The sequence below is a fragment of the Chamaea fasciata genome, unplaced genomic scaffold (genome assembly GCF_029207755.1).
Source record: "Chamaea fasciata isolate MVZ Bird 193981 ecotype frontalis unplaced genomic scaffold, bChaFas1.0.hap1 SCAF_18, whole genome shotgun sequence".
Taxonomy (NCBI): Eukaryota; Metazoa; Chordata; class Aves; order Passeriformes; family Sylviidae; genus Chamaea; species Chamaea fasciata.
In genome coordinates this window covers 11,844,399-11,871,796 of record NW_027094103.1, presented here as the reverse complement: position 1 = coordinate 11,871,796, position 27,398 = coordinate 11,844,399, and the positions used below count along the sequence as shown (strand labels likewise).

The window sequence follows — 27,398 nt, the reverse complement described above, 5'->3', positions numbered from 1 at the left end:
CTCAGGGCTGAGTTTCTCAAGAGATTTGGTACAAAGGATTCTGCAAGGCTTGGGATTGAACACTGCCAGCTCTTGGAGGGTGTCCTCTCCAGTACCACAGCTTGCTAGAGGCAGGGTCAAATCCTGCCCTTTGTAGTCTCAGCCCCGCAGGTTTTGTGCTGAACAGCAAATCCAGCCCCCAGCTCACAGGTTTTGTGTCCTACAGGTACTTCCCTCAGCTCTGCCTCGGGAGGAAGCATCACCAAAGGAACACCCACATCCAGACCCCCTCCGGAGTCGCCCATCACCTACCGAGGGTCCATCACACATGTAGGTCCCTTGTCTCCCCTGGGTGCTGGCAGCTGCAGCGTGTGGTGCTGGACGGGGACACTGGGGGGCTGTGGGGCACACTGGGTGTGCAGGGCAGGGCTGAGCAGCAGCTCTGCGATGCTCCCACCCCGTGGAGCCCCTCGGAGGGGTCTTCAAACAGCTCCCACTTGGGATGGTGTGAGTGGTGTCCCAGGAGTGAAGACTGCAGAGCAGCAGAGCCCAACAAACAGCAATGCAGCCTTGCAAACACCTTTAAACCTTGCTTTGCCTTTGGTAGCTATCAAGAACAGAGGCAAAAGCAGCTGTAAGTGGCTCTGGCAAAATCATCTTGCCAGGGCGAGAAAGTAGAGCAGAGCAAAGGAGATGGGTGGAGGGGCCAGGCCAGGTGGAGGAGGGAGGAGGCTGTGAGGGGCAGGTAAGGTAGCAGGAGCTCCTGCCAGGGCTGAGCGTGCTGTGCTGGGGGTCCTGCCCAAAGGCTCTTCGGCAGGAAGATACTTTGGCCTTAATCTCCACCATCCATCTTCAGAAGAGCAGCTGGCAAGCGGGCGATAGTTCCTTGCAGTGTGAGTTATTGCTCATCTGGTAACAGAGTGGAGAGCATTTAAAAAAAAAAACCTGTTTCCCATGGGGATTTTATCTGGCCATCATTCAGATATTTAAAGACATTCAGGCTCCAATTTTTGCCTGCCTTCCTCAAGGAGGATGATCACGTTCGCCTTGGCCCTGGGGACCTGATCCTGAATCCTGGCCCAGGGCAAAGGCTCAACTTGTCTGGTGCCCTGTGTCCAACAACTGCCAGGAGTGGGTGCTCAGGGGCTGTAAATAACCCATCAGAGCAAACACTTGCTCCATCCTCTCAGATGCTCCTGCAGCAGCTGCGGGCAGCAGTGGGTGGGCGTGAAGGACCTTGAGCACCGTGTGCCGGTTCAGGAGATGAGCAGAGTTTGTTGACACACTGTTATGCATCCAGTTAATGAATCCAGCCAGCTAAAGAATCCATCCAGATTCCCTTGTTTGGCTTGGGATTAAGGTACCAAGCCCAGACCCAGGGCATTGCCTGGCTCTCCTGCTGGCCCTGCAGCCTGCATCCCTCTGCTCCTGCAGGGGAGAAGGAGCCCCCTGTTCTGGCAGCAGCTCCTGGTACCAGAGCTGATACTTGATCTCAGATTAGTCATCCAGTTCCCAGGAAGCAGATCTTGAATATATGCTCTCTGCTCTGAAGCCATCTGTCATCACTTGCTTTCACATCCCCTTGGAGTATGTCTGCAGAAGGGAGGTGACTTACCTGGGGCTGGGAGAACCATTACCAGGTGCTCAGATCCACTGCAAGGGTGAATGACCAGAGCACTGAACCCACATGCTGGCATGTCCTGGCTGTTGAGGAGTGCTGCTACTCTGAGGGCTTGGTAAAGAGCAGGGGCACCCCAGGCAGGAGTGGGGAAAGAGCCTGAGCGACACAACCTGAAAGCACCAGCAAAGCTGGCGAGGACACTGCATCCCCAAAGCTTCCCCCAGGCAGCAGTCCCAGGGCTTGCGGGGGTTAAATGAGCTGAGTAGGCAGGTGTCAGTCAGGAGTGTCACTCTGACAGCATCTCTCTGCCTTGCCAGAGATGGGGAAGGGGGTCTGTCACCCCATGGTGGCTGTTCCCAGTTGGCACCGACAGGTTACAGTGGCAGGAGGGTGTTAATCACAAGCGACTCCTCCGGGACATCCAGCTCCGTGTGTTTTGAAGGGAATTCGGGGGGCAGGTGCTGTGAGCTGCCTGTGGCACAGGAGAGGTTTCAGTTCACACTGGTGTGTGTGTGTGGGGAGCCTGCTGCTGTTCCTGTTGGAGAGCTAAGGGAGGCTCTGCTCCCCGACCTGCTCCGGGACCGGTCTCGTTGTCGCCTGCCGTCTCGCCCGGGCGCGCTGCCAGCCGCCAGCTCCCGCACGCAGGCAGCTCACTGAAGGTCACGCTGCTGCCAGCAGATGTGCCTGGGTGGGCAGGACATCTCTCTGGCTCCTGTGCCAAGCTGGGGAAATAGACTGCAGGGAAAAAGCTGATGCTGGGGCAGTGCCTGCTGTCACTAAGGTGTCCCCAGGAGAGCACCAGCCCTGGCCCCCAAACCTGGGGAAAAGGGAGCAGGCAAAACTCCAAAACCCACGGGGTGAGAGTTGCTGTGTTGTAGGTCTGTGCTCTCCTCATCCCCTGCCTCTTCCCAGCAGCCTCACACAGATCACGTACCTTTTTACCGCTCCTCGTTATCATTCTCATCAATAATTAAGCTGCAAGTCCCTCGCTGTTGGCTGCGCCAGGAAGCGGAGGCCGGGTGTGCTCCCTGCGCTCAGCTTCCCGCGAGGAACAGCCTGTCCCCGCACGGCGTTTGCTTAATTGCTTGTGACACTGTTAAATATGGATCTTGGTGGCTTTCCAAGGGCACCCCGGCAGAAGTGCTGTACAAAGGAACCATTACCAGGATAATTGGAGAAGACAGCCCCAGCAGAGCAGAGAAGGCGAGGGAGGATGCCGTGCCCAAAGGACATGTCATCTACGAAGGGAAGAAGGGCCACGTGCTGTCCTACGAGGGTAAGTCCTAATCCTCTCTGCCTTTTTAGGGCAGATGCCAGGGGTTTGTGCCACTGTGGCTGGGAGTTGGGAGCTATTTGAGGAAAGGCTGACAAAGTACAAGGGGCCAGCCTCATGTCTTTGCTTCCAGCATTTCTCTCCCTTCCCACCCTGGTGCCCCGTGCCTGTCTGTCCCGTATGGTTATCTTGTCTTAGAGATGGCAGGCAGGGTTGCAATAATTTTGGGAGACAGGGAAGAGGAGAGGACCAGATAGGAAGGTGTTACCTTCATCCGTAGCACCCTGTGCTGGAGGGGGACTGATGATGAGAGTGCTCCCAAACTCTTGTGCCAAGGTGGACTCAAAAACCTGCAAGATGGAGGCAAGTCAGGTAGTTTGGCAGAAAGGTTTATTTGGAGGTCCGATTCTCACCTGCCTTGACTTGGGCACTGTGAGGCTTTTCCAGCATGGGGCTGCCCTGCAGGAATCCTCCTGGACCCAGCCTCAGTGTCTGGTGAGTTTTGCTAGAGCTGTTGGAGGTGGTGAAGCCGTTCCTGCATCCCACGGGGAGCCTGTCTGGGGATGTGTTGGCTGCTGCCGCACCCCCGCAGCACGGGAACGCTTTTCCTCAGAAACTCCGGCGGTGCCTCGCTGCATTAGTGGTACCAGCAGGTGGTCACCAGCTGCTCCTGCCTGCTCTGCGCCTGCTCAGCCCTTCGCAGCACTGGACATCAAAGCTGCTCTGTGTGTCCCAGTGCCTCCCGTTGGAGATAAGCAGATGTTGCTCTCCAGTGGGGCTGGAAACAGCTCCGTTCTTGCCTTTCACCGTCTGCTGGGTCAGGCAGTTCTGTTGTGGAGCTGGACTCCTGCTGGCTTGCACCTGTAGTCAGGAAGAGCTGACTGAGAGTTGTTGCATCCCTGAATCATCTTGGGGTAAAGCAGTGGTGTGTGCTTTGGTGCACAGAGGGATGGCAGTTCTCATGTGTCACCTCCCTTCTCAGGTGAGTTTGGAGATGACTTAGGAGCTGGTCCCAACCTCAGCTGCCTCAGTGGGAGTCTCTGGCAAGCTGCTGTGCTGCTTGAGCCCTCTGCTTCCCTCCTGGGGCACGGTTTCCATTCCAGCCTGCCTGGCAGCTGGGCTCTGTGGGCAGTGCTGCAGGCAGTGTGTCCCACGGAAGTCCCTTTCCTCATGCCCACAACTGTAGGCAGCTCGTTCCCTCACAGGCTGGATTGTCTTATCCGGGGCTGGAGGCAGAGGGTTCAGGTCAGGCCGTGGGGACAACTCTGAGGCTCCAGCTGTTGTCACCTTTGGTGTGTCCTGGGACCACAGGGACCTGTCAGGACAAGGGCTCTGTGCTGTGCCTCTCGCTTGCCACATGGAAACTGGCTCATAGCATGTCCCCCCGGGTCCACTGTCAACTCTAGCCCAGATAAGAAATGTCACCATGGAAGACTTGTGTCTGGATGCCCTTTGGGACAGTTGGCAAGGCTTGGACCAGGAAGCGTTTCGGGACTTGTTTGTGCAAGAAGCTATTTTAATCACCTCTGCCCAGGCCGGGGGTCGAACGAGGCTGATGTCAGAAATAGCACCATCAGGGAGAGATGGGGAGGGCTCCTGGCAGTGAGGGCTGCCCGTGCCCAGCGCTGGGATCCCACTCCAGGCAGTGAGGCAGAGCTGCAGACCAAACTCCCCTCTGTTGTTTGTGTCAGCCCGAGTCTCCTTGTCTGCAGCCTGTGTCCGTCACCTCTCATGCTGCCCCCCATGGACACAGAGGAGGAATTAATTTCTTCCTCTCCCCAGCAGCCTTTTACATGCTTGATAGCGTTTATCACATCTCAAGGGATCCTGTGAGCTGCCGCAGCCTTGCCAGCCCTGCCTCTCTCCTTCCCCCTGTAGAGCCCAGCAAGGCTGAGCAGCCCAGGAACAGAAGAGTTAAAAAAAAAAAAATTAAATAAGAAAACTGAAACTGTTGGTGATTATGAATTTTGGCAAGCAGAAAAAAAATTGCAAATTCTTTAGTGTCATGAGGGTGCTTAAAATAAAAGAGCTGTAATGAGACGAGATCCTGTAGCATGTGTGAGCTGAATTGTGCTAGATTGGTTATTCTCATCCTGCATATGATTGCTGATGGCTTCTGCAAGGCGAGGGACGTGGGTTTGGAATGGTTTCCTTTCTGTTTAGTCTCTCTTCTCCCTCGCGCCCTCCCCCTGCTTCCCGGTGGTACAAAGGGTGCCTGGGAGCACGTCCCCTCCTGCACGAGGGCTGGTGGCAGCAGATGTGCCTTGATGACAGGGTGCAGGCACATCACCCGCACGGTGCTCGGCTGATTCTGAATGTCACCCCCGGATTTCTCCTGTCAGATGGAGCTGAAGCAAAGGCTCAGGCACGGACCCCCTCTTGTTTCCCCACACACAGCCCCAAACACTCTGTGGATTGAGTGGGTGCTGATTGCGGAAACCAGCAGTGGGTGTGAAGTTGTAATAATCCCATTTTATTAATTACTGGTTTTGCCAAGGAGGAGTTTTGTTCCTGATTGTCCACAATAGAATGAATGTTTTTAACTTCCCTGCTTTCTCTAATTGTAAAACCACCTTCTCTGCCCACGAAGAGGAGGATCGGGGCACTGGCAATCCTTGGCAAGGGCAGCCTGGCCAGGGATGATGGGCAGAGGAGTTTGTCTCTCCTAGCTGACATCCTGTTTGGAGCTCGTGGCACAAACCCGAGGCATTCAGCTGGCTCAGAAGCTGCTGAATTCACAGCTCGCTGCACATGATGGGTGCCCATTGCCCGGGGTGGGTGTGATGCTGCCTGGCACGGGCAGGGCTGTGCTGGTGGTGGGGTTGTAGCTCAGGACAGATGTCCGCTGCTTGTTCACAGGGAACCTGCTCCAGCTTTGGATCAGGGGGCAGCCAGGGGTCTCTCCTCACTCTAGTGCTCGCTCCATCAGTCCTGCTTTGCACCTTCTCTCCCAGTTCCTATGTGTGCTCAGTGCTGTTTCAAAGGAATCATTCCCAGCTTTGCTTCTCCTCCGTTTTCCCTGGTTTTTTCTCACCCAGGGAGTGTCTCAGCAAATGTTAAGGCTGGCCAAGATCCCAAACAGTAGGTGTCTAGCGAAAATCAAAACAAACAGGGGGAAAAAGAAAAAACAAAACTCCCCAGACCCAAAGAGCCAAGTTCAGTGGAACTGCAGCTGCTCCCACTGGCTCAGGGCTGTCCTGCTGCCCACGGGATGGCCTCACCAGGGAGGGAGGGAATGGGACACGACAGGGTGGATGCTCCAACCCAAGAGGGAGGCACAGATCTGGAGTCTGAGGCAGGCAGGGAGGGGGGAGAACACCAGCTGAATTTCCTGGAAGCCAACCCCGTGCGATGTTTCTGGCACTGCGTAGCGGCGGCTGATGCTGGGACGGGATCTGACCCCTCAGCAACGCACACAAACAGCAGTAAACACCCTCTCTTGGCCCGTGCTGACTTTCTCTGCCTCTTGGTGTTCCCTCCCACAGGTGGAGTTGCTGCTTCTCAGTGTCCCAAAGAAGACAGCAGAAGCTCGGGAGCTTCCCATGAGACCACAGGAACTAAGCGGACCTATGATATGATGGAGGGCAGGATCAGCCGGGGCTTATCAGCCCGTGATACCTTATCTACCAGCATTGAAGGTGGGTCTGGATGAAACTTTCCACCTGTGTTATGCTAGTGGCCTGTGGAGATCTCGTCTTGTCTCCTGTCTACATGATGCATCTTCCTGTGCCAGTGTTCTGGCAGCGGTTAGCTGGTATCCCAACAGGAGAGCATCTGACCAGCATGGGAAAAATCCAGGATGTAGACTAACCTGTTTGCCTTGAGTGTTTGTCCTGGCAGACCAGCTCCAGGAGTACAAAATAAAATTTAAAAAAAAAAAAAAAGAAGCACATTTGGAAAAAAGGAATAAATAAAGAATGTAGAAAATTTGGGCATTTCTCTTTGTTGTCCCAGGCATCCCTGGTAACACTGTCATGTATTCATTGTGAATGAATTCCTGTGTCACAGCCCGACTTTCCCTCTTGGATCTCTTGTAGGTCTCATGGGTCGAGCGATCCCTCCAGACCGACACAGTCCCCATAACCTAAAGGAGCAGCATCACATGCGAGGCTCGATTACACAAGGTAAAGCCTGCGAGCACAATCTGGGCGTGGGCGGGGGAAGCATCTCACGTGCACGGCCCCTTGTTCTTGTCGTCAGGGTGGGACGGGAGGAAGCAAGGATGGGCGCAGCAAGGTCCAGCTGCAGATCTTTGCAGCCCCTGCTTTCTGCTCAGAGAGATTTTTAGTCTCACTCAGCTTCTGCCAACTTAAATTCTGCCAAAGTCAGGGACAAAATTGTCAGTGATTGGCATGAAGCAGGTTGAAATTAGTGTGAAGTGGGTGTAGGAAGTGGTGGTAGATGTGAGGTGGACCAGCTGCGTTAGCGATATAGCTGCTCTGTGGGCTCAGTTGGGTAGCAGTCCCTGAGTTATTTGTGTTAACTAGAGACCCCCTAGAAGTGAGTATCTGCCCCGGGAGTCCAGGGTCTGCCTGGGGAGTCTCCCTCTGCATCCATCATCTGCTTGGGGTTTGCAGGAATACCTCGGTCCTATGTGGAGGCCCATGAGGACTACCTCAGAAGAGAAGCCAAACAGCTCAAGAGGGAAAACACTCCACCAAGGGATTTATCTGATGCCTACAAGGTCAGATCTCACGATCTGACTCCTCTGAAAATGAAATCGGCCCATGAAGACCTGGTAGCCACGGTGAAAGAAGCAGGAAGATCAATCCATGAGATTCCCCGGGAGGAGCTGAGGCGGACACCAGACATCTCTCTGACCAGACCTCTGAAGGAAGGTTCCATCACGCAGGTGAGTATCAGGAGTGGGTGAGGTCAGTCCTGCTCAGACTGCTGCCCTTGCCCAGATCCTGGGAGCCATTCCCAAAGGAAAAGGAGAGCAGAGAGCTTTGTGTTGCATCACTGCTAAGAACTGACTCTCTGCTTGGGTACAGGTTGTCCTGTCCCATTCTTTGAAGGGGTCCCTTCCAATCCAAACCATCCTATAATCCTTCCCTGCAGATAAATCCAAAACCCAACAAACCCCTGGCACATTAAGAAAGCAACGATCCATCTAGATGTGTAAATTAAAGGGGACCCATTAGCCTCTTTTTCAAGGACAGAGTCAGCTCGGTGCCCTCAGCATTTGTGACTCTGGGTGCACATAAACTCGGTCTCCTCCCTTCGTGGGCAAGTGGCAACCCAGCAGGGCCAGTGGTTAGGGTGAAACATGGCATGCCATCTCCTGTTGGTCTCCAAATATTTGCGGGGTTCCCATGGCACTTTGCAGTCCTATCCCATTTCACACTGTGTGTAGGAGAGAGGCGTGATGGGCACAGCCAGCCTTCGGCAGTGACTCATCATCATCTTGTTGGAGCACAACAAGACTTGCAAGATGGGCCCTCCACCCTGCCCTGTGCTGAGTGGTTATCTCCGCTCTGCCGATGGCTGTTGGCTGTTTGACGGAGAAAACTTGGTGTATTGACCCACTGAATGAGGCATCCTGAGTCCTCTTGAAGCTCAGTGGGATGCAGTCACTGGGCTCCTTCTGTTCTAGGCCCCTTTGATGTCCCTTCTGCCTCCTGTCCCTAGGGTACCCCACTGAAGTATGACAGCAGCTCTTCCTCCTCGAGTACCAAAAAGCACGATGTGCGGTCCATCATCGGCAGTCCCGGCAGGACTTTTCACTCTGTGCATTCTCTGGATGTCATCCAAGACCCGAGGAATCTGGAAAGAGCTTATGAAGAGAGCCTGAAAAACAGGCCAAGCCCTGTGACAAACTCGGGTGGCTCCATCGCCAGAGGGGCTCCTGTGATTGTACCCGAGCCGGGCAAGCCCCACCAAAGTGCCCTGGGCTATGAGGACCACCAGGCAGGGCACAGCACGGCGTTCAGCAGCCACTTGCACAGAGGGTCTCCGGTCTCCACACGGGAGTCCACGCCACGGCAGCACGAAGGTACCTGGCAAACCTTCTATTGGATGGTAAAATTTCTAACAAGCGAGCAGGTGAGGTGCGCGGGAGGTGGCCGCTGACCCCACCTGCCCGGGGGGTTCCCGGCAGGTGCCTGTTGAACCCGTTCTTCCCAGCAGCCCACGCCCACGGCTGACTCACGGCACTGGGGTGGCTGCCAGGGACAGCTGGGGCTCGGTGCCCTTCCTGGGGGTGCTCGCACTGTTGAAGTGAGGGCACCTCACCCGCACCACGGTAGCCAAAGGGAGACTTGGGTCAAGGGTGGTGAGGCCATTGGTGTTTCAGAGGTGTCCTCCCTGTCCCAGCAGTGACCCACAGCGCTCTTTTTTTTCCATAGGTGGGCAGGAAAGCGGTGCTTGGGACACTGGGTGGGAGGTGTTCACACTTCTCACTAACACCAGCAGTGACCTCCTTGTGCTGAAGAGCGTGGCAGCAAGGCTGCACCAGCGTCTGCTTGTGCAGGCCGGGGTGAACGCACAGATTGCCCAGCATGAATGTGCCGGGGTGGAGGGATGATTTGGGAAAGGCCTCTCTCCCAAGGGGCGACTGGGACTTGGCCCACCCCGACCTTGGTGGTGTAACAGGGCATGGCAGTGCAGAGAGGAGGGAAAGGTCCCTCGAGTTCAGGGTAGCTACAGTTGTCCCTGTGGAACATGCTTGGCCAGAGGCACCCCTCAGGGACACGGCTTGGCCGCAGCGCTCAGTCTCTGACTCATTTCCTTCTGCTCTCTGCAGGGAGCATCACTGCTGGGAAGCCAGTGTCCCAGGACAGAAAGATCACCCCCACGTCGAGAGAGCTCACCAACTCCAAGTCTCCGCACGCCCCTGTGCCCGACCACCACCACCCCATCTCCCCGTACGAGCACCTGCTCCGCGGCGTCAGCGGCGTCGATCTGTACCGAGGACACATCCCGCTGCCTTTCGACCCCGCCGCCATCCCGAGGGGAATCCAACTGGAAGCAGGTACCTTGGCTGGGGGCACAGTCTTTTCCTTCTCATGCTCCAAAAGCCTGAGGTCTCTGGCGCTTCACATCTGCGTCCTTCTCTCTCCCAGCTGCTGCTTACTACCTGCCAAGGCATCTGGCTCCGAGCCCCACGTACCCGCACCTGTACCCCCCGTACCTCATCCGGGGCTACCCGGACACGGCGGCCATGGAGAACCGCCAGACCATCATCAACGACTACATCACGTCGCAGCAGATGCACCACAACGCCGCGGCCACGGCCATGGCGCAGCGGGCGGACATGCTGCGCGGCCTGTCGCCCCGGGAGCCCTCCCTCGCCCTCAACTATGCAGCAGGTCCTCCCAGCACGGCATTCCGGGGGGTTGGGAGCAATATGGGAGGAGGAGGAGGAGGCTGGGTGAGGCTGGCACTGCCGGCTCCAGCACGGCCAAGCTGCGGCAGCACGGCCAAGCTGCGGCAGCTCGGCGTTGTCCTGACAGTCTTCTCGCTTCTCTTTCCAGGCATCATCGACCTGTCCCAAGTGCCACACCTGCCCGTCCTTGTGCCCCCTACCCCCGGCACCTCTGCCACCACCATGGACCGCATCACCTACATCCCTGGACCCCCCCAGACCTTCGGCAGCCGGCACAGCAGCTCCCCGCTCTCCCCAGGTAATGCAGGAGGTTGCTTTGTCAGTGGGAAAATGACTGAGCAGGACGCTCGTAACCAATCCAAGGCCGTGGGCTCGGCATGCCAGGACAGTTTGGGAGACTTCAAGTTAATTCTCACTTAGGGACTGACTCCTTCTCTTCCTGCTTGTTGAGGGTTTCCTTGCTTTTGCCCCTTCTTCCCCAAAGCAAACAGCTCTGTGGAAGGTCGTACCCTGGAGATGGCGCCAGGACAGTTATTCCATGGTTTTGTCTGGGTTTTGTCACGCTGGTTGCCCTCGTCTGTCCTGCTCCAGGTGACCTTGGATGGAGCCATTCCTTATCTGCCCTGCAGACACAGCGATGCGAAGAGCGGGCAGCATTCCCTGGGGGAATTGCTGTGTCTGCAGCCCTCTCACTGCCTTTTGGTTGGGTTTCAGGAGGGCCCACACACATGACCAAACAGTCAGGATCATCGGTGTCCGAGCGGGAACGGGAGCGGGAGCGGGAACGAGAGAGGGAGCGTGAAAAATCCATCCTAGCCTCCACCACAGTGGAGCATGCGCCCATCTGGAGGCCAGGTAGGCTGGGGAGGAGTCCATCCTCCACCCTGGGACCTGTGCTGGGTGGAGGCAGGGTTAGGACTGTTGGACAGAGAGCTAAAGAAGCCCTTCCTTGTGCTCTCCCCAGGTACAGAGCAGTCCAGCAGCCGTTCGTCCTCCCACTCTCACAGCCACCAGCACTCTCCCGTCTCACCCCGCACCCACGAGACCATCCAGCAGCGCCCCAGCGTGCTCCACAACACGAGCATGAAGATCATCTCCTCGGAGACCCCCACCCCTTCCGTCCTGCGGTACGTTCCCCCCTCCGTGGTTTCCAGTGCTTGCCTGGGTGCCTGCACCAGCGCTTAATTAGTGAGCACCTCTGAGAGAGAGGAGTGAGGTTGTTTTCCCTTCAGTCTCAGTGGGAGCAGGGCTGGGGCTTTCAGGGAAGTTGTGATGGGGAGAGGCACATTTTGGTGCCCCAATTCTTTTGTTTTTCCTGCTGCCAGGAGAGCAAGTAGGAGTGTGCCTGTGCCCAAATACAGGTATTGCTCCTCTGGCTGAAGATTGCCTGGGGGTGGAGTTATCAAGGTCTCTGGGACCTGTCCGCGGGTTTTATGTTCTCCGGTCAATGCATTCAGGCCCAATATCCTGTGGCCAGTTTCTGGAGGCTCCATCCAAGCCTTCCTCACTGCCCCTGCGTGGCCCAACGATATGCTCAGGAGGCCTGGAAGGAGCTCGACCGGGCAAGGCTGAAAACTGGACGAGCATTCCCTTTCTCCGTGTGCCTCTCTCACCTTGGCCTTGTCTTCATTTTCCTTGCAGATCCTCCTCCACCACTACCACGTCACCGATCCGCTCCGCCGCCTTCCCCTCGGCCTCCACCCTGCGCTCCTCCCTCGGCGCGGCCGACGGCTACGCGGCCCCGCTGGACCCGGCCGTCCTGCAGAAAGAGGCCTCGAGGGCACGGGAGGCCAAGCCAGAGCGAGCCCAGACTGACAACAACAACGTCTACACCTCAAAGCTGCCCAGCGGGGCCAACCTCGAACAGTCGCCTTCGCCCATTAAAGCCATGGAGTCGAGACCTTTGCCCGCCTCCGGACCTGCTTCCTCTCATCACTATGGCAGAGGGCAGGGGAAAAGCCAGCAGCACCACCACCCTCTGGACCAGCAGCACGCAGCCTCGGGCTCCGAGCAGCACAGTAGAGAAAAGAGTCAAAGCAAACGCTTTTCCATGCAGGAACAGGAGCTCCGAGCACTCGGTAAGACCAGCACGACTGCAGCCAACTTTATAGATGAGATTATCGTGCACCAAATATCTTGTGGTAAGGGGCAACAAGAAGGAGGTTGGCTGAGTAACAGCTCCACTAGGGATGGTCAGAAATTGAAGGGCAGAGGTGAGAGAGCTGTGGCCTGACACCCATTTTATTTCATTATTTCTGATTTTTACTAGCACATTTTGGATATTGGCCCCATCAGCTCCCCAAGTGTGCTTGTCCCTTTTTTAATCTTGCATCTTTTAAGGATCTTCCCTTCTCCCACCCTCTTTTAGTTTTTCCAGTTGGCAAGTCCTGTTTTGCAAATGTTGTCCAGTTCCTGGTATTGCTTTTTACAGACAATAGCCATTTGCTAATTTTGATTTCCCCATCCTTAGAAATTCCCAGGCAGTCTGTAAGGAACAGTTGTGGGTAATAAATCAAACGAGCAAAGCGGAGAACTGGGATTGCGAGCGTGACAAGGCTGCCGGCCGTCAGACAAGCACCTCCCTGCTCATGAGCTGCAGAGTCTCTGAGGGCTTTGTGTGTCTCAGCTTGGATGGGGTCCCTGTGCTTGGGGTGACCTCACTCAGGGTCCTGGTGCTGGGTGCTGCCCAAGGTGGGCACTGTGGCTGTCCTGGGATTGCTCAGCCCAGCCGTGCTCAGCAACCCCTTCCAGAGCAGACCACAAGAACCACCTAAAGAGAATCTTGTGTAAGACACAAAAGGACTGGGATTAGTTATTCCAATAGAAACTGCAGGGAGGGGGATGGATTTCAAGGTCTGGGTCATTCTTTAAAGGACCAACTTTGACCCAGAGCGTTCATCCCAGCTCCCACTAGCATGCAGAAACAACAGGCAGCTGGTGGGGATTTGATGGGACCCCATCTTCAAGTTGCAGCAACTGCCTTGGCTGCCAGTACTGGGAGTTCTGTCCCGCTCCCCATAACCCAAAGATGGAGAAGATACGGCAGCATGGCTGGGGAGAAGAGCTGCATCCCATCCCACCCCTCAGTCATGTCTGGTCCTGGCACCTTCTAGCAGCTTGTTGCTCTGTAATGCACTTGGAGGCCTCTTGTGCAGCCACCTCCACTCTCGGGGCATCGGTCCCTCCAGGCATAGTGGGGGTTTCAGTGGGTGGAGAAAACGGGGGAATGAATTGTGAACCTGCAGAGGTTGGATTTGATCCCTGGATCTCATGCTGTCACCTGAGCTGCTGAGTGTCCAGTTCTGCAGGAATGAGGCATCACCTCTTGACAGCAGCCATCACCAGAGCTGGACATCGGAGATGGCCCTGCAGTGTGACCTGCCAGGTCTTCCTTCATCTCTTTTTTCCCCCACTTTGCTGAACATGTGACTCTACCCACAAGCAACAGTGCAGCAGTGCTAGGGAAAAGCTAAGTTTTTAACTTAGGGCTTTAGCCTGGTTTTAACTCCCTTCCATTTCCTCAGGCTTTCATGGAGGCTACAGCCCTGAGCGGATGGAAGCCGTGAGTCCCGTGAGCTCGCCCAGCCTGTCCCATGAGAAAGGGGCCAAGCTGCTGCAGGACACAGACAAGGGGCATGGGGAACATGACCTGAGGCAGAAGCAGCAAGGTGAGGACAGGAGCTGGCACCGGAGAGCCCAGGCTGGCTGTGCTCCAGTGCTGGGGTGTCATTTGAAGAAGGGGACACAGATGTCATCTCATTCCTATTCTCTTCTTGATGCCCCCCAGGCTCACTGAAGGGCTCAGCTCCCGAAGCCCACCTGCAGCACCTGCGGCAGCCCGACGGCCCCCAGTGCCAGCCCCTGCAGTCCAGCCAGAGCATCAAGGGCATGAACCAGCGGGTGGTCACACTGGCCCAGCACATCAGTGTAAGAAACGAACCTCATCCACCTCCATCACCTTCCTGCTGGAGCTCCAGGGAGGAGCTCAGTGGAGCATGGCTGGTGGGGATGGGCTGGCAGTGACGCTGGAGGCCTCAACTCCTCTAGTTGGGGGCTGGAGAGCCGGGGGCATCACGAGTGTTCAGCCCAGGTATTTGTGTCCCCAAGCAGCCCATCGCAAAAAGCTGCTGCAGACAGGAGGCAGAGGTTCCATCTGCAGGGACGGATCAGCCTGTTTCCCTCCTGTTCACCCTCTTAGTTGGGCCCGGCAAGGGAAGGGTGGAAAGGTGGAAGTTAGCTCCCTTTCTGACTCCGGTTTCCTCTCCAGGAGGTCATCACGCAGGACTACACGCGCCATCACCCTCAGCAGCTCAACTCCCACATCCAGGCCCCGGTGTACTCGTTCCCCGGGGCGGCGTGCCCGGTGCTGGACCTGCGCCGCACCCCCAGCGACGCCTACCTGCCGCAGCAGGAGCACGCCGCCGCCTCGCGCATCTCCCCGCAGAGCGAAGGGGGGAAAAGGTGAGCTCAGGGAGGGGCCGACCCGGGCTGCCGCAGGTGGGATTGTGCCACTCTGAGCTCACACGGACCCACGTGGTTCAGGGGAAGTCGGGTGGGTGCCCTCGGCTACCTGGCACCGCGGTGAGGGGTTGCACTAGGGGCAGATTGGAGTTCGGGGTTGCTCTCCCAGGCTTGGTGCTGTGGTGATTCACAGCTTTACACAGCCCAACTCCTTTCTCATCTGGGCATCTTTCCCCTGGGGTGGTGCCTCTTGCCATCCCTGTTGTCCTAGAGATGCTCTTTAGACCCTCTTAGAGTCCATGCATAATTCCCTTCCCAGCCTGGCTGGTGTCACAGGATAGTTTAGGTGGGCTGCTGAGATCCAGCCTCTTGAGCAGGTTGTTGTCGTGGCTGGTTGGGTTCAGAATATCTCCACTGCTGGAGACAGCACCTCTCTGGCCAACCTGTTCCCAGCATTTCAGCACTCTTACAGGAAAAAAGGGTTTTCTCGCTTTGGGATGGAATTTCACGTGTTTTGTTTGTGCCTGTTGCCTCTTGTCCTGTCACTGTTCTCAGTCCTTGACCACAGATGATTCCAAAAAACCTGAAGCAACATGTTTTCCATTGGTTCGAAGTTAATTTTATCTTCATCTTTCACTGTGAATCAGAAGTTTATTAGACACGGGTGCCCTGACAACTGCAATTGTTCATTTCAGGCACCACCTGTATTTGTTTTAAAGTCACTTTCAAATCCCCTTGCTGCTACAAGGCAGATCTGATTACTGCTGTATGGAATTAAAAAATGGGTCTGTCTTCCCACCCAAACACCCACCCAGATGTATCCAGGAATGAGTGGTGCCTTGTCAGTAAATGGGATTGTTCTTCCCTGCTCTGCCTGGTCCTAGAGTTGGCTTTATAACATCAAGGAAAAGAGCCCAGCCCTGACCACCCAGTGATGAAAAAAACTGGGGAAAAAAAAGAGAAACCACAGAAAGAACAAAGACGTGAATTCCCAGAACTCGCCGTGAGGAATTCCTCGCAGACTCGAGCCTGGCTGTCTCCCAGGCTCTGGCCACGGGCAGGCATCAGGGGCCAGTTGTGATCCTCTCCAAGCTGCCCCAGTCCAGGCCCCCTCCTGCAGCCACCCAGCTCCTGTGTGGCCCTGACAGGGAGGATGGGAGGTGGCGGGTTCTGCCTCCACTGTGTTCACAAACACGGAGAATCAAAAGCAGCGTCTCCAAAAGGTTAATGTCAGAGCCCTCCGCAGGGATCCATGTGTCCCTACCACTGCCAGCAGGTCCCTCCTGGGCTGCTGTGTTTGGGGTGGCTCAGCTGTCCCACTTTCAGGGGATCAGGCCCGGGGTTTGGCTCAGCCCAGCTCTCTCTGCCCAAGCCACGCTCAGCCCGTGCTGTGAAAAGCACCAGGAATCCTTCTCCCCCTCCCAACCCCGAGCTGCTGCACAGGGCCGGGGGCTGTCCCAGTGAGCCGATGGGATGTGCCATGTGTGCCCAGGTCCCCGGAGCAGGGCAAGGCGGCGGCGGGGCCGGACAGCTGTATCGAGCCCGTGTCTCCACCAGACGGCGTGGGAGAAGCGGAGCACGCCAAGAGCGCCCCGTACCCCGTCCTGTTCCGCGAGGGAGAGCCCATGGACCAGAGGTACGGCCCGGGAGCGGCTGGGGGTGGGGGTGTCCCCACACCTGGCCTGGTCTGGGCTGCTTTCCTTGCTGCCCAAAGCTGTGTCCCACCCCAGGGGCTGTTCAACATCACGGGGTTCATTTATTGTTGGGATTGGGGGAGAGGTTGGAGATGCTGAGTGTCCCAGGAGCTCCCAGCCTGATCCTGAGCAGTCACACTGAGGGAAGAGGCTCTTTAGGTAGGAGGTCGTGCAGTGGACGTTGCAGAGGCTTCCAATGGTCTTTTGCTCTGCAGGATGGGGTCCAAGTCCCCAGGAAACAACACTCAGCGTCCAGCTTTCTTCAGCAAGCTGACCGAAAGCAACTCTGCCATGGTGAAGTCCAAGAAGCAGGAGATCATCAAGAAGCTCAGCACGACCAACAAAAACGAGACGGAGTACAGTAAGAACCCGTGGGGAGGCGAATGCAGGGCACCAGGGCAGGCAAAGCCTCGAGGACACATGAAGCAGAGGAGATTTGGGAATGGGTGCTGCTGTGTTAATGGGCTGGGAGCTCCCAGACAGCTCTGTCTGCACCGAAGAGTCAGACTCGATGATCCTTGTGGGTCCCTTCCAACTCAGAGTATTCTGTGATTCTATGAAGTAAAAGGTCCAAATGTTTCCTAGAATGCTGTGTACTGATGCCAGCAGTGACTGTGTGTATCTGGGGAGCTGATGGGAGACTTTCCAGCCCAGTCTCTGTGCTCTGGGGCTGTCAATCCCACCCAAACCAGAAAACCTCGGTAGGAAGGAAATAATGAGCTGAGCACGGAGGACACTTAAGAGCAATTGATATTTTAATGACTGGCCAGCCAAGCAGAATCCTTCCTCCTTGAGATGCATCTCCCCCCCCCAACCTTACTTTAAGCCCTACATCAATATTGGTGCAGCTCTGTAAAACTAACCAGGCTGGCTCAGATTAGAAATTCAGCCCGTTCATTCATTAACCGCTAATAGAGTAGATAGGATCATAATTTAATTTAGCCCAGCATTATACAGTCAATACTAATTCAATTTGAATCCATCTTACAACAGCTGCATTGGATAAGAGGGCCCGAGCTGTCTCGTCTCCTGGATGATGTTACCATGAGCCAACAGTATTGTTATGCCCCTTTGGGGACATGTGGCTGAACCCCCTGACCTTCCACACTTTCCCTTATCGAGAAAAAATATATAGAAATTGGATACGCCTCTTATTTGATGAGAATTTCTGTTATTCTAAGGAAAGCAATATCCAAGTCAAACAGCTCGGCTAAGAGGGAAAATATTGATTTAACATTTCTTCTCCTCCTCCTTGCCCTCTCCGCTGCCCAGACCTGCTCCGTGGATAAGGGGGCATTGAGCCTTTGAAAATCCCACAGGCAGGAGAGAGGGTTTGTCTTCACGGAGCTTGTAATCCCAAAGGCAGGAGGGGGGGAAGGGAGGGAGGCCAGCACTGAGCACAAAGACATTGCCCTGGCTTTCCAGGCTCTGCTTTTTTGCCCTTTCCCACCTGGTGAAGGTGCCCCACTGTGGATCCCCCAAAGGCACTGGGAGTTACTCCTGGTCCCAGCCAGCACCCACAGTCCCACCGCTGTGCCTGGGGCAGCTGAGCTGCTGTCCAGAGTGCTGTGACACAGAGATGGGAGTCCTGCCTTGGCTGCCATGGCAGGTCCTCCCAGCCACTAACCTGCACGTGCTGCTCTCTGTACTGAAGAGATTCTTTGTTTTTCTCCAGATGTGGGGCAGCCTGGGACAGAGATTTTCAACATGCCAGCGATTACCGGAGCAGGTAACTCCCCACGTACCTGTACCTCGTTTCCCACAGGGCTTACAGCCATGGAGAGCATAGCTCAGTAGATAAAAGCATCTCCTTCGTTCCGTTTTCCCTTAAGATCAGGTGTAACAGTTGCTGGGAAGCAGAAGCCTTGGGACACACCTTAACTCCTTGCTGTTGGGTTGGAGAAAGGGCAGTGTAACTCCTTGGAAAGCCTGGCAGAGTTTGAGGAGAGGTGAAAGGTCAAGCAAGGGTTGGCCATCTTATGCCAGCAGAGGGTTAAACCATCTTAGCAAGGTGGACCTCACGCCTGGAGAGAGCCCCCTGCTCCTGGTGGGACCTTGTGGTCACCTGTGGGTGGGTAGGAGGGCAGTGGCAGAGGGCAATGTGAGGGTGGGCAGCGGGGTCTCTGTCACTGTGGGCTGGGCAGGATGCAGGAGCCAGTTGCAAAAGCAAACTGGGGCAAGAGCAGCGCCCTGTGCTGGGCAAAGTGACGATGTTGAGGACCAAAAGGGAGATGAGGGGTGCTGGGACAGGAGGAGGTGTTTCCTGGGAGCTGGAGGAGTGCTCAGGCCCACCACCAGCCCAAGGGGGAATGACAGTGGGAAGCTGTCACTCTGTTGCCACCTACAACATGTCCGGGTGGGCTCACGGATGGAGTGAATCCCCGCTGAGGAGTACTAATTGCTACTTAATTGATTAATGATTAATGCTGTCCTACGGCAGGAATGCCTTCAGGTTGTTAATTTTAAGCAGGAGACCAGCAGGTTTTCACAGCCAAGGACAGGAGATGCTGTGGGCAGGGGTTTGGTGCTGTGGGAGGGCCAGTGGTACAGGACTGTCAGTGGAAATGAGTTTGGGAGAAGTGAGCTGGCATCAGCTGCTGGGGTGAGCAGGTGCAGCCAGGTAGGACCTGAGGGGCCTTGGCAGACAAGATTCGAGGGTCAGCTTTGGCCAGAGGGGACCAGCAGAGACTCTGCCTGCTTTTACAGCAAGACCAGTGTTCAAACCAGGGTCACGGGAACCTGGGATCTGTCCCTTTCCAAGCAGAGGGGCAGGGATCCCAGAACGAACACCCCAGGATGGGCTCAGCTGGGGGGCCTGGCAGTTTTGTGTCTGTATTTTGCCCTTGCTTGTTCCCTGTCCCTGCCACCGCGGGAATGACGGTGGCGCGGCTGAGCCTCTGGTCCCTGTGCGGTGCTGCTCCATAACTGCATGGCTTGAGACTCACACCCACGCGGACACTTCGCCTCTGCAATCCTGTCCCGCAGCCACAGCCCAGCCCGGGGGACGCCGGGCCCCTGGGAACCCGGCCTGGGGAGAAACGGGGGCGGGGGCAGCGGGCAGGGGGCTTGCAGAGAGCTCGAGGAGGGACAACAGGACGGAGGGACAACAGGACGGAGGGACAACAGGACGTTCCCCTCTCCCGGTGTAGCCCCATCCAGGCAGGCAGCTCTGCGGGCTGCCTGCATCCTGTCACCCCAGGGCCAAATCCAGCCACGTCTTTCTCATCAAGTGTTTTTGTGGGGTGCTCCTTCTTTCTTCCCTGACTTCCCTTTATGGGAAACCGCCCCGGCCTCCGAATTCCTGGCACACTGACTTTCGCTGTGTGTGTATATGGACCCCACGTTCAGATTCATTTCTTCCTGCCCCCGTGCGGAGCCTGGCTGGGTTGGGAGCACAGCCCCTGCTCCCTGCAGATGCTCCCTGGGGCTCAGTGACAAACCCTTGTCCCCAGCCCCTGCCCCCTGGGAACCTTCCCAAAGCCCAGAGGGAGTCCCATCTGTCCCACCCCACCGCCAGCCCCCGCCGAGCCCCGGGGCGGGATGGAGCGGGAGGAGGAGGAGGAGGAGGACGGGTGCATCGCAGCGCTTTGAAGAACAAGATGACAAAGTTTGTTGCTTTGCGAGAATGTGCTGACTGTTTGTTTCTTCCCTTCTCCCTTGTCTCCTTTCTCCCCCTTTCCCCGTCCCCCCCATCTTTCTTCTCATTTGGCTCCCCCCCATCTCCCGTCCCCTCTCTCCTCCCTCTCCCGTATCTCCCAGGGCTAATCAGTTGTAGGAGCCAGTCGGTCCAAGAGAATTCCAGTACCAACATGGGGTTGGAGGCAATAATTAGGAAAGCCCTAATGGGTAAATATGACGAGCAGTGGGAAGAGCGCTCACCTCTCAGTGCCAATGCTTTTAACTCTCTGAATGCCAGTGCAAGCCTGCCCGCTGCTATGCCCATAACTCCTGCTGATGGACGAAACGAGGACGTGCGCTCCTTGCCAGGTCTGCAGCCCTCTCCACCTTCACTCTCTCTGTGTTAATAATTCTCAGCCTTTTTAGCTCCCCATTTACAGGGGGATTTATTCCCCCCCCTCCCCATTTTTGTTCATTTTGGTTTTCTTTTCTCCCCCCCTCCCCCAGCTTTGAGCTTTGTGGATCTGCTGATTAATCCTGTTTGATGTTAATTTAATAGTCTCTAAAGGTGCTGTTGCTTTCTCTAAACCACTGACTTGCTCCTTTCCCTATTTGTTGGTTTTTAATATCTCCTTTTCCTGTATTTTTTTTTTTTACACAATGGAGAAGTTTATGGGGGTGGAAGACCCCCCCTCCCAAAAAAAAATCAAAGACATAAACTTAATTAGCCAGCCCCAACTGTCTGTAAACCCCCAGTGAGATTGCTGCTGCCAGAATAGGGGAAGGTGCAGAGAAGGGCTGGTGTGGAGGACACAGGGCAGGGTGGCATTTCCCTCCCCACTCCAGTCTCTGGGGGTGTCAGGGCAGAATCCAACCTGGGATGAGGGGATGGGATCTGGGAGCACATGGAACAAGAGGGAGATTGTAAGGGAGCTAAAAGTGATGCTTGGGGGATGATTAGAGAGGAGAGCAGGGAGTGAGCTGCCCCGTGGGCCCTGGTGGGGCGTGCAGAGCCCCATGGTGGGGTCTGCACAGCTTTGGGGAGACTTGAGCAGAGATGAGAGGGTGGTTGTGCAAATCCCCGGTTAGGAAAGGGAGGGAGGAGGGGCACCAGGGATGGATGGGGGAAGCATTTGTCCCCCACACACGAGGGCGAAGTGCCTCATGCGAGTGCCCTGCACAGAGCATGGCACCGCTGCCAGGGGTCCCCCTCGGGAATGCAGGCACAGAGCCCCTGGCTCAGGAGTAGATCCTGGGTGCACACGTGCACCTTCCTCCAGGTCAGCTCACACCTCTCTGGGTCAGCTAACACCAGGCGCTCCGAAGCTTTTTGCAGAAAAGCTTTTCTGGCTCCTGCATGAGACCAGCAGCTTCTTCCAGCCGTGCCTCCCCATGCCTGGTGGAGGCTGCCTGCTGCTGGGCAGGCCGGGTGGGATGCAGAGCCCATCCGTCCCTCCCTCTTGGGGAGCTCCCCCTGGTTTATCCGGGCTCACCTGCCCGACAGAGGCCCTTCTGGCTTCAAACCTTTTAAAAACTGGCTAAACATCCCCGGGGGTTCTGCCGTTAGGAGGGATGAAAGACCATCCTGGCCCTGTAGACCGTGAGAGCGGGGAGTGTGCATGTGGGGCGGCACACGGAGCTCCATTCGTGAGCCACGCTTGTGGGCTGAGCCCCGAGCCGGCTCAGGAGCAGATCCTGCAGGGAAATGGCCAAAGCCACATGGCCTGTCCTGCCCCAGCTCCCTCCGTGGGACGGCTGGTGGCATCAGCCCACGGAGTGGAGCAGCCCAGGAGGGGGCAGAACCCTCTGGCTGCGTCCCACCCGCCCCATCGCCATTCCCCGCCGTGCTGCCGGCAGCCCGGGGCGAGCTTTCCTCCTGCCCCGAGCCGTTCTTGCAAAGCTCCTGAAAGGGAAACGCTGGGAACCCGCCACCCCCTCCCCGAGCCCCTGAGCCCTGTCGCAGCGAGCCGGGTGACGAGCGGGTGCCTCTCTTTGCAGGAGGAGGGGGGAAGCCAAAGATCGCTGCCAGACCCAACAGCCGCAAGGCCAAGTCCCCGGCGCCGGGTCTGTCCTCGGGCGAGCGGCCGCCCTCCGTCTCCTCGGTGCACTCGGAGGGGGACTGCAACCGCAGGACCCCGCTCACCAACCGCGTCTGGGAGGACAGGCCGTCATCCGCAGGTAGGGCTGGAGGGGACGGGTCCCCAGAGCGGCCGTGCCACCCCCGCAGGGCCGTGGGGAGGCTCAGGGCAACCGGGGGGACGGCCGCCCCGCGGTGCTGACTCTCTGCCTCTCCCTCCTCCCGTGCAGGTTCGACGCCGTTCCCCTACAACCCGCTCACCATGCGGCTCCCCAGCGGGGTGGTGACGGCAGCTCCCGCCGCCCCGCTGCCGCAGGGCACCCCCGGCAGCCAGCACCACGCCTGGGACGAGGAGCCCAAACCCCTGCTCTGCTCCCAGTACGAAACCCTTTCGGACAGTGAATGAGAGGAGCCAGGGGGCAGGGAGACGGCGACCAAACTCGGGGCACGGGGAGCGAGCGGGACACCCGGGGCCAGCGCCCACCACCCCGGCCCCGCCGGCTCTCACGAGCGAAGATGCAGGAGCAGAGCTATTTCATTTTTCCCTTTTCCTTATTTTTGGTTTTCTTTTCCCTTTCCTCCCAACCAGCCAATTTGGTGGGGGATGTCGGTTTTGTTGTTCTTTTTTTTTTTTTTTTAATTTTTGTTCGGGTTATATATATATATATTTTTTTTTCTTTCTCAACATCTGGAAATTTCTGCATCCTCTTCGGTCTGATAAAGAAAAGGAAAAGAAAAGAAAAAAAAAGCCTTAACGAGACAAAACCCAAGGAACCCATCTTCGATCTTGGCAGCCGTGCTGGGCGGTGACCCCCGCGCTCGAGGAGGGACCGTGAGCGGCCGCTGGGACGCTCTGCCGGCACCGAGCCGGGGGCTGCGGGATGTTCCTGCGGAGTTGGCAGCGGCCGGTGGGATGCTTCCCCCGGACCCGGCCATGGGGATGTGCCTCGGAATTGCAAAACCTTGAGCGGGTTAAAGAAAAGATTAAAAAAAAAAAAAAAAAAAATACCCACAAAAAAAACCAACCCCAGAAAACGGTTGAGAAGTGAAACGGGACGGAGCGCCCCGGGGGTCGGTTCCCTGGCTGATCTGCGGGCTGGGTGCCCGGCGTTCCCGTGTCACAAGACGTATCAGCCCCGCGACGACACGCTTCGAACGTGGCTGGGAGGAGCGGGCAGGGGAGGGAGTGACGAGCTGTTTCTTAAAGAAAAAAAAAAAAAAAACCCCACAAAAAAATCCTGGTCCCTTCGATGGAAGCAATCCCGGGTCACTCGGAGCGGGCAGGGATGTCCCCGGGCTGGCTCACACGCTGCCCGCCGAGGGGCTCGGTTGCTTTAAGTGCATTGTTTTCTGAATGGTGAGAAAAGGCAATTGTAAATTGTATTGGTCTACAGGGTATATTTTTGATACCTTCAGTGAATTATGTCAATATTTTACGCAAGGAAGGACTTAAAACGCAGTATTACATGCTGTAAAAGAGGTTCTGTTCTTACATGCAGGCTTTGATGCATTTGTCCATTGTATGGAAGGGTTTAAAAAAAAAAAAAAAAAGAAGGTAACGCTGATCCATCAAAGTTATCTTTGGGAGTCAGGAGAATGTATGTACTTAGTTTAAAAAAAAAAACAAAACCAAACAAAAATCTTGCCATGGTTGCAGGGCCCCCCGTTACACACACCTTTGCTGGTTGTAGACGTTGATTCTCCAGAGCCCTCCAAGCTGGCCAGGGCAGGGGCAAAGTGGGCAGGAGGCCAGCGTGGCAGGGAGTTCACAGGAAACTTTAAAAAAAAAAAAAAAAAAAAAAAAAGGGAAAAAAAAAGGAAAAAAAAAGTTTTTATTGTATTTTTGTGATACACACGAATGCTCTACTTTACATTATTTTTTTCATTCCATGATGTTGGCTCATATCTGCAGTTACATGGTTAAAGAACAAAAATATTAGACTTTTTTTCATTCACTTCTGCTTTCTCGCTCTGGGGGGAAAAAAACAAATGGCAAAAAAAAAAAAAAAAAAAAAAAAAAAGAAGAAGAAAAAAAAAATAAAATGTATTAAATGCTTTGCATTCTATACGCTAGAGGAGCCCCAGCCCGGCCCAGCCCCGCCGCCTCCGGCAGCCCCGCGGGCTCAGGCGCCGTCACCTTCCCCACGGATCTTTCTTTTCCCCTGCAACGTTCCCAGGTTGATTCTGATTTCAAAGCAAGAGAATGATGGTGTTTGTTGTTTGTTTGGGGTTTGTTTGGTTGTTTCTTCTTTTTTTTTTTTTCCTGTTGGGTTTCATTTTTTTTGTTTTTGTTTTTTTTACAATGTACAGGTTTTTAAATGTTCATCAATGTTTGTGTCTTTTCTGTTGTGCTTTTTTTTTTTTTTCTTTTTTTTTTAAGAAAAAAATCCGAGACAATGCACAAGCAATGTGGAAAGTCTTTGCGTTCCCAGGTTATTGCTGCTGGTGTCTCCGTGGCTCTGAGCTGTACAAACTCACAGAGCTGATCTCTGGGGGAAAAAAAAAAAAAAAAAAAAAAAAAAAAAAAAAAAAAACACCGCTATTAAAATGTTGCAGATTCTGCTGGGAAAAAAAAAAATTTATCCAAATCTGACCCATCTTCCAAGGCGCCTCCTTAGCTGATTCAGAGAAAATAGCGGAAAAAAACCCCAACCACAACAAAAGAATAAAGTTCCCACTTGGCACAGTAGCAATACTGTGTGCTGCTTGGTGTCTCCAGATGTCCAGGAAGGCGCTGGTGGCTGTGGAGCTGGCAGAGTGGCACCACAGACCCTGCCAGTGATCCAGTGAGGGCTGAGACGTGGCCAGAGGGGTGAGAAAAGGGCAGTGGAGCTGCTCCTCTCAGCAGCTGGAGTGCAGCACACAGGGGTGGAGGTGCTGGGGTGGCATTCGGGTCTCTCACCACGTGGGCACCCCGTGCCAAGCCCTGCAGTCAGGGGTTGGGACATCAGGAAGGGCCACGGGCAGCATTCACCAGCAGCATGGGCAGCAGCCAGAGCCGTGGGATGGAGAGAGGAGAGCCTGTGCCACCCTTCAGTGCCAGCCCCGGAGCCGTGGTTCTCCCCTGGCACTGTTTTCCATGTGTGCGAGGTGAGGGGCTGGCGCCGGCCAGGAGCCCAAAGCACAGCGATACCTGAGGCTGTGCCGCGAGCGTGGCAGAAGAGTTGTCAGGTATCGGTGAGGTTGTTCCGGCCCTTGTGGGGTGTGTGGCGCAGTGCTGGTGGATGGATGGTTGGGCAGATGTTCCCCACCAGCTGCCGGGCAGGGCAGGCTGTGCAGGAGGGGACGGTGCTGTGAAGGTGCTGGGGTGACACCGGTGACACCGAGATGCTGCAGGGCTCCAGCAGCCCCTTGCTCAGTGGGATCCTTTGGCTTTGTTCCTCACTGGGGGAACACCACAGCATTGCTGATGTTCCCAGCTCTGTGCAGGAGCTCAGGCCCTGGTTGTGCCACTTATCCCCATCCCGCCTGCCGTGGGCTGGGAGAGCAGCCCAGGGATGCAGGAGACCAGCTGAGACCAGGACCAGGTGGGTTTTACTCCAGTGGGATCCTCCTCTTGGGGAGCCCCCCTTGTTGGGAGCTCAGCCCCACGCTTGGCCACAGCACTGCTTGGTTTTGCCACTCTCTGTCTCGCTGGGTCTCCCCACACACACCGCAGCCCCTCCTGGAGCTGCCTGTCGCTGGCAGCAGCAGGGACAGGGATGGAGGGACTCTGAAGAGAGCCCTCGAGCAGCAGCAGCTCCCACGGGGCAGCTCTGAGTCCCCTTGCTGTGGTGAAGCGGAGCGTCCTTCTGCTGTGGGTTAATTAATTCCTGTCAAATCAATGAGCTGGCAGTGTGTGGGCAGGAGGCCCAGAGCAGCTTGGTGGGGATCCCCCCCGGACCTGGGCGGCTGCAGAGGGATGGCCCCACTTCACCTGCTCAGATGTTGACCCAGGGGAGTGTGGTTTTGGGAAAGGAGGAGCCGCTGCTCCTGTAGGTTGTGGTGTTTCCCCCTCTGGCCCTCGTTCTCACTGAGGCATCCCCAAGCGCCCCAAAATCTCACGGCAGGGTCTGACAGCACCTCCTCGTCTGCGGTTGTGCGATCCAGGAGAAACTCACATTAAACTATTCCAAACCCCCGAGTTTAAACTTAACGTTTACCAACTGTGTAACTTGTACAAACGCAAACAAATCGCTGGACAATTTGTCTCTTGAACTGTATTGGGAGGGGAAAACCTCTCTGCGTGTACCCAGCCTGCGCACAGCTGCTGTGGAGGGACTTGTACCACACTGGGGGGGCTGTGCAGAGACCACCAGGTGTAAATAGTTCCACAGCTTGCTCCAGAGGGGAGGGGTTTATTCTGCTAAAGGTGACGGGTTTGTTCACTGTTACTGTGCTCGGCGTGCCCACCGGCCAGCGGTGGGGGACAGTGGGCGACCGCTGCCGTGCTGGTTCAATAATAAAAAAAGCAAACAAACCAACCCAACCCCAAACTTCTTTGGCAGCAGGAAGCAGCTCCTGCCTGTGGGTGTGTGTGAGCCTGGGCAGGACGAGCTGCTCACGGGGCAGCTGGGGTGGCTGCAGGCGGGGGGCTGGGGGGTTAAGGGACCCCTGTGCTGGCACTGATGGGGTGTCCAAGGTAAAGTGGGTTGAGGGGACCAAGGGGTGGTGGCAGCAGGCACCGAGGGCACAGCGAGCTCCCCTAGACCCTGGTCTCATTCACCCACAGCTGTAGGAAATTTTGGGGATGAGCAGCTACCTAATGAAGAAGTGAAGCCTAATTAAGCAGCCCTGGGATCTGTTTATGGGTCTAAACTGCTTTACCTCGGACACCAGTCCCACGTGTGATTAACTTCACCTGGGAGTCCCCAGATCCTCCTCCCACAGTGATCCCATAGGCTGGGGAGCACTTCCCACTGCTGGAGGGGGTGGTTGAGGTGGGGAGTGATGAGTGGGGCTCACTGAGCTGAGGGGGATGGCTGTGCACGAGGACTAGCTGATGACTCCATGGAATTTAGTCCATCGAATGGCTCTTGAGTGGTTTGAGGGCCTCCTGCTGCCTTTCCCGGGGCTCAGAAATGGATTTTACACAAATGATGTTCTCCTGAGCACAGCAATGAGCGTTTCAGCTGTGGTGTTTCCCTGCCTTCTGCCAGCACTGCCTGACTGGTTTGTCTGCCCAAGGGATATCCAAAGGGTTTCTTTCTCCGTGCTGCTGAGATTCACCCTGGATCACCTGGATTGCTGAGACACTCCCTGAAATCCTTCCAGGTATGTGCCCCCACTGACCAAATCTGCCTCCTCCTGTCTCCGTGTGCTCCTCCAGCAACCAGCTGCCATGGCAATGCATGAGGCAGATACTGCTG

The 27,398-nt window shown here is 55.9% G+C and overlaps 1 protein-coding gene across 13 annotated transcripts in view; it reads left to right on the top strand.

Moving 5' to 3' along the window:
- NCOR2 (nuclear receptor corepressor 2) overlaps positions 1–24,454 on the top strand; it is a 227,097-nt gene extending 202,643 nt beyond the window's left edge. For 9 of the 13 annotated variants that reach the window (XM_066199392.1, XM_066199388.1, XM_066199391.1 and 6 more), the window contains 21 exons: positions 206–309; positions 2,726–2,876; positions 6,359–6,511; positions 6,911–6,997; positions 7,451–7,725; positions 8,505–8,868; positions 9,619–9,846; positions 9,938–10,183; positions 10,349–10,498; positions 10,915–11,055; positions 11,165–11,327; positions 11,842–12,278; positions 13,725–13,868; positions 13,988–14,127; positions 14,468–14,661; positions 16,154–16,297; positions 16,571–16,716; positions 18,031–18,084; positions 20,115–20,342; positions 21,972–22,151; positions 22,281–24,454. In XM_066199392.1, the coding sequence (XP_066055489.1) occupies positions 206–309; positions 2,726–2,876; positions 6,359–6,511; positions 6,911–6,997; positions 7,451–7,725; positions 8,505–8,868; positions 9,619–9,846; positions 9,938–10,183; positions 10,349–10,498; positions 10,915–11,055; positions 11,165–11,327; positions 11,842–12,278; positions 13,725–13,868; positions 13,988–14,127; positions 14,468–14,661; positions 16,154–16,297; positions 16,571–16,716; positions 18,031–18,084; positions 20,115–20,342; positions 21,972–22,151; positions 22,281–22,456 (3,905 nt within the window). In that variant the 3' untranslated portion in view covers positions 22,457–24,454. The remainder of the gene's footprint in view (positions 1–205; positions 310–2,725; positions 2,877–6,358; positions 6,512–6,910; positions 6,998–7,450; positions 7,726–8,504; positions 8,869–9,618; positions 9,847–9,937; positions 10,184–10,348; positions 10,499–10,914; positions 11,056–11,164; positions 11,328–11,841; positions 12,279–13,724; positions 13,869–13,987; positions 14,128–14,467; positions 14,662–16,153; positions 16,298–16,570; positions 16,717–18,030; positions 18,085–20,114; positions 20,343–21,971; positions 22,152–22,280) is intronic. The other 4 variants (XM_066199399.1, XM_066199394.1, XM_066199398.1 and 1 more) reach the window with 2 other exon arrangements.
- The last annotated feature ends 2,944 nt before the right edge of the window (positions 24,455–27,398 follow it).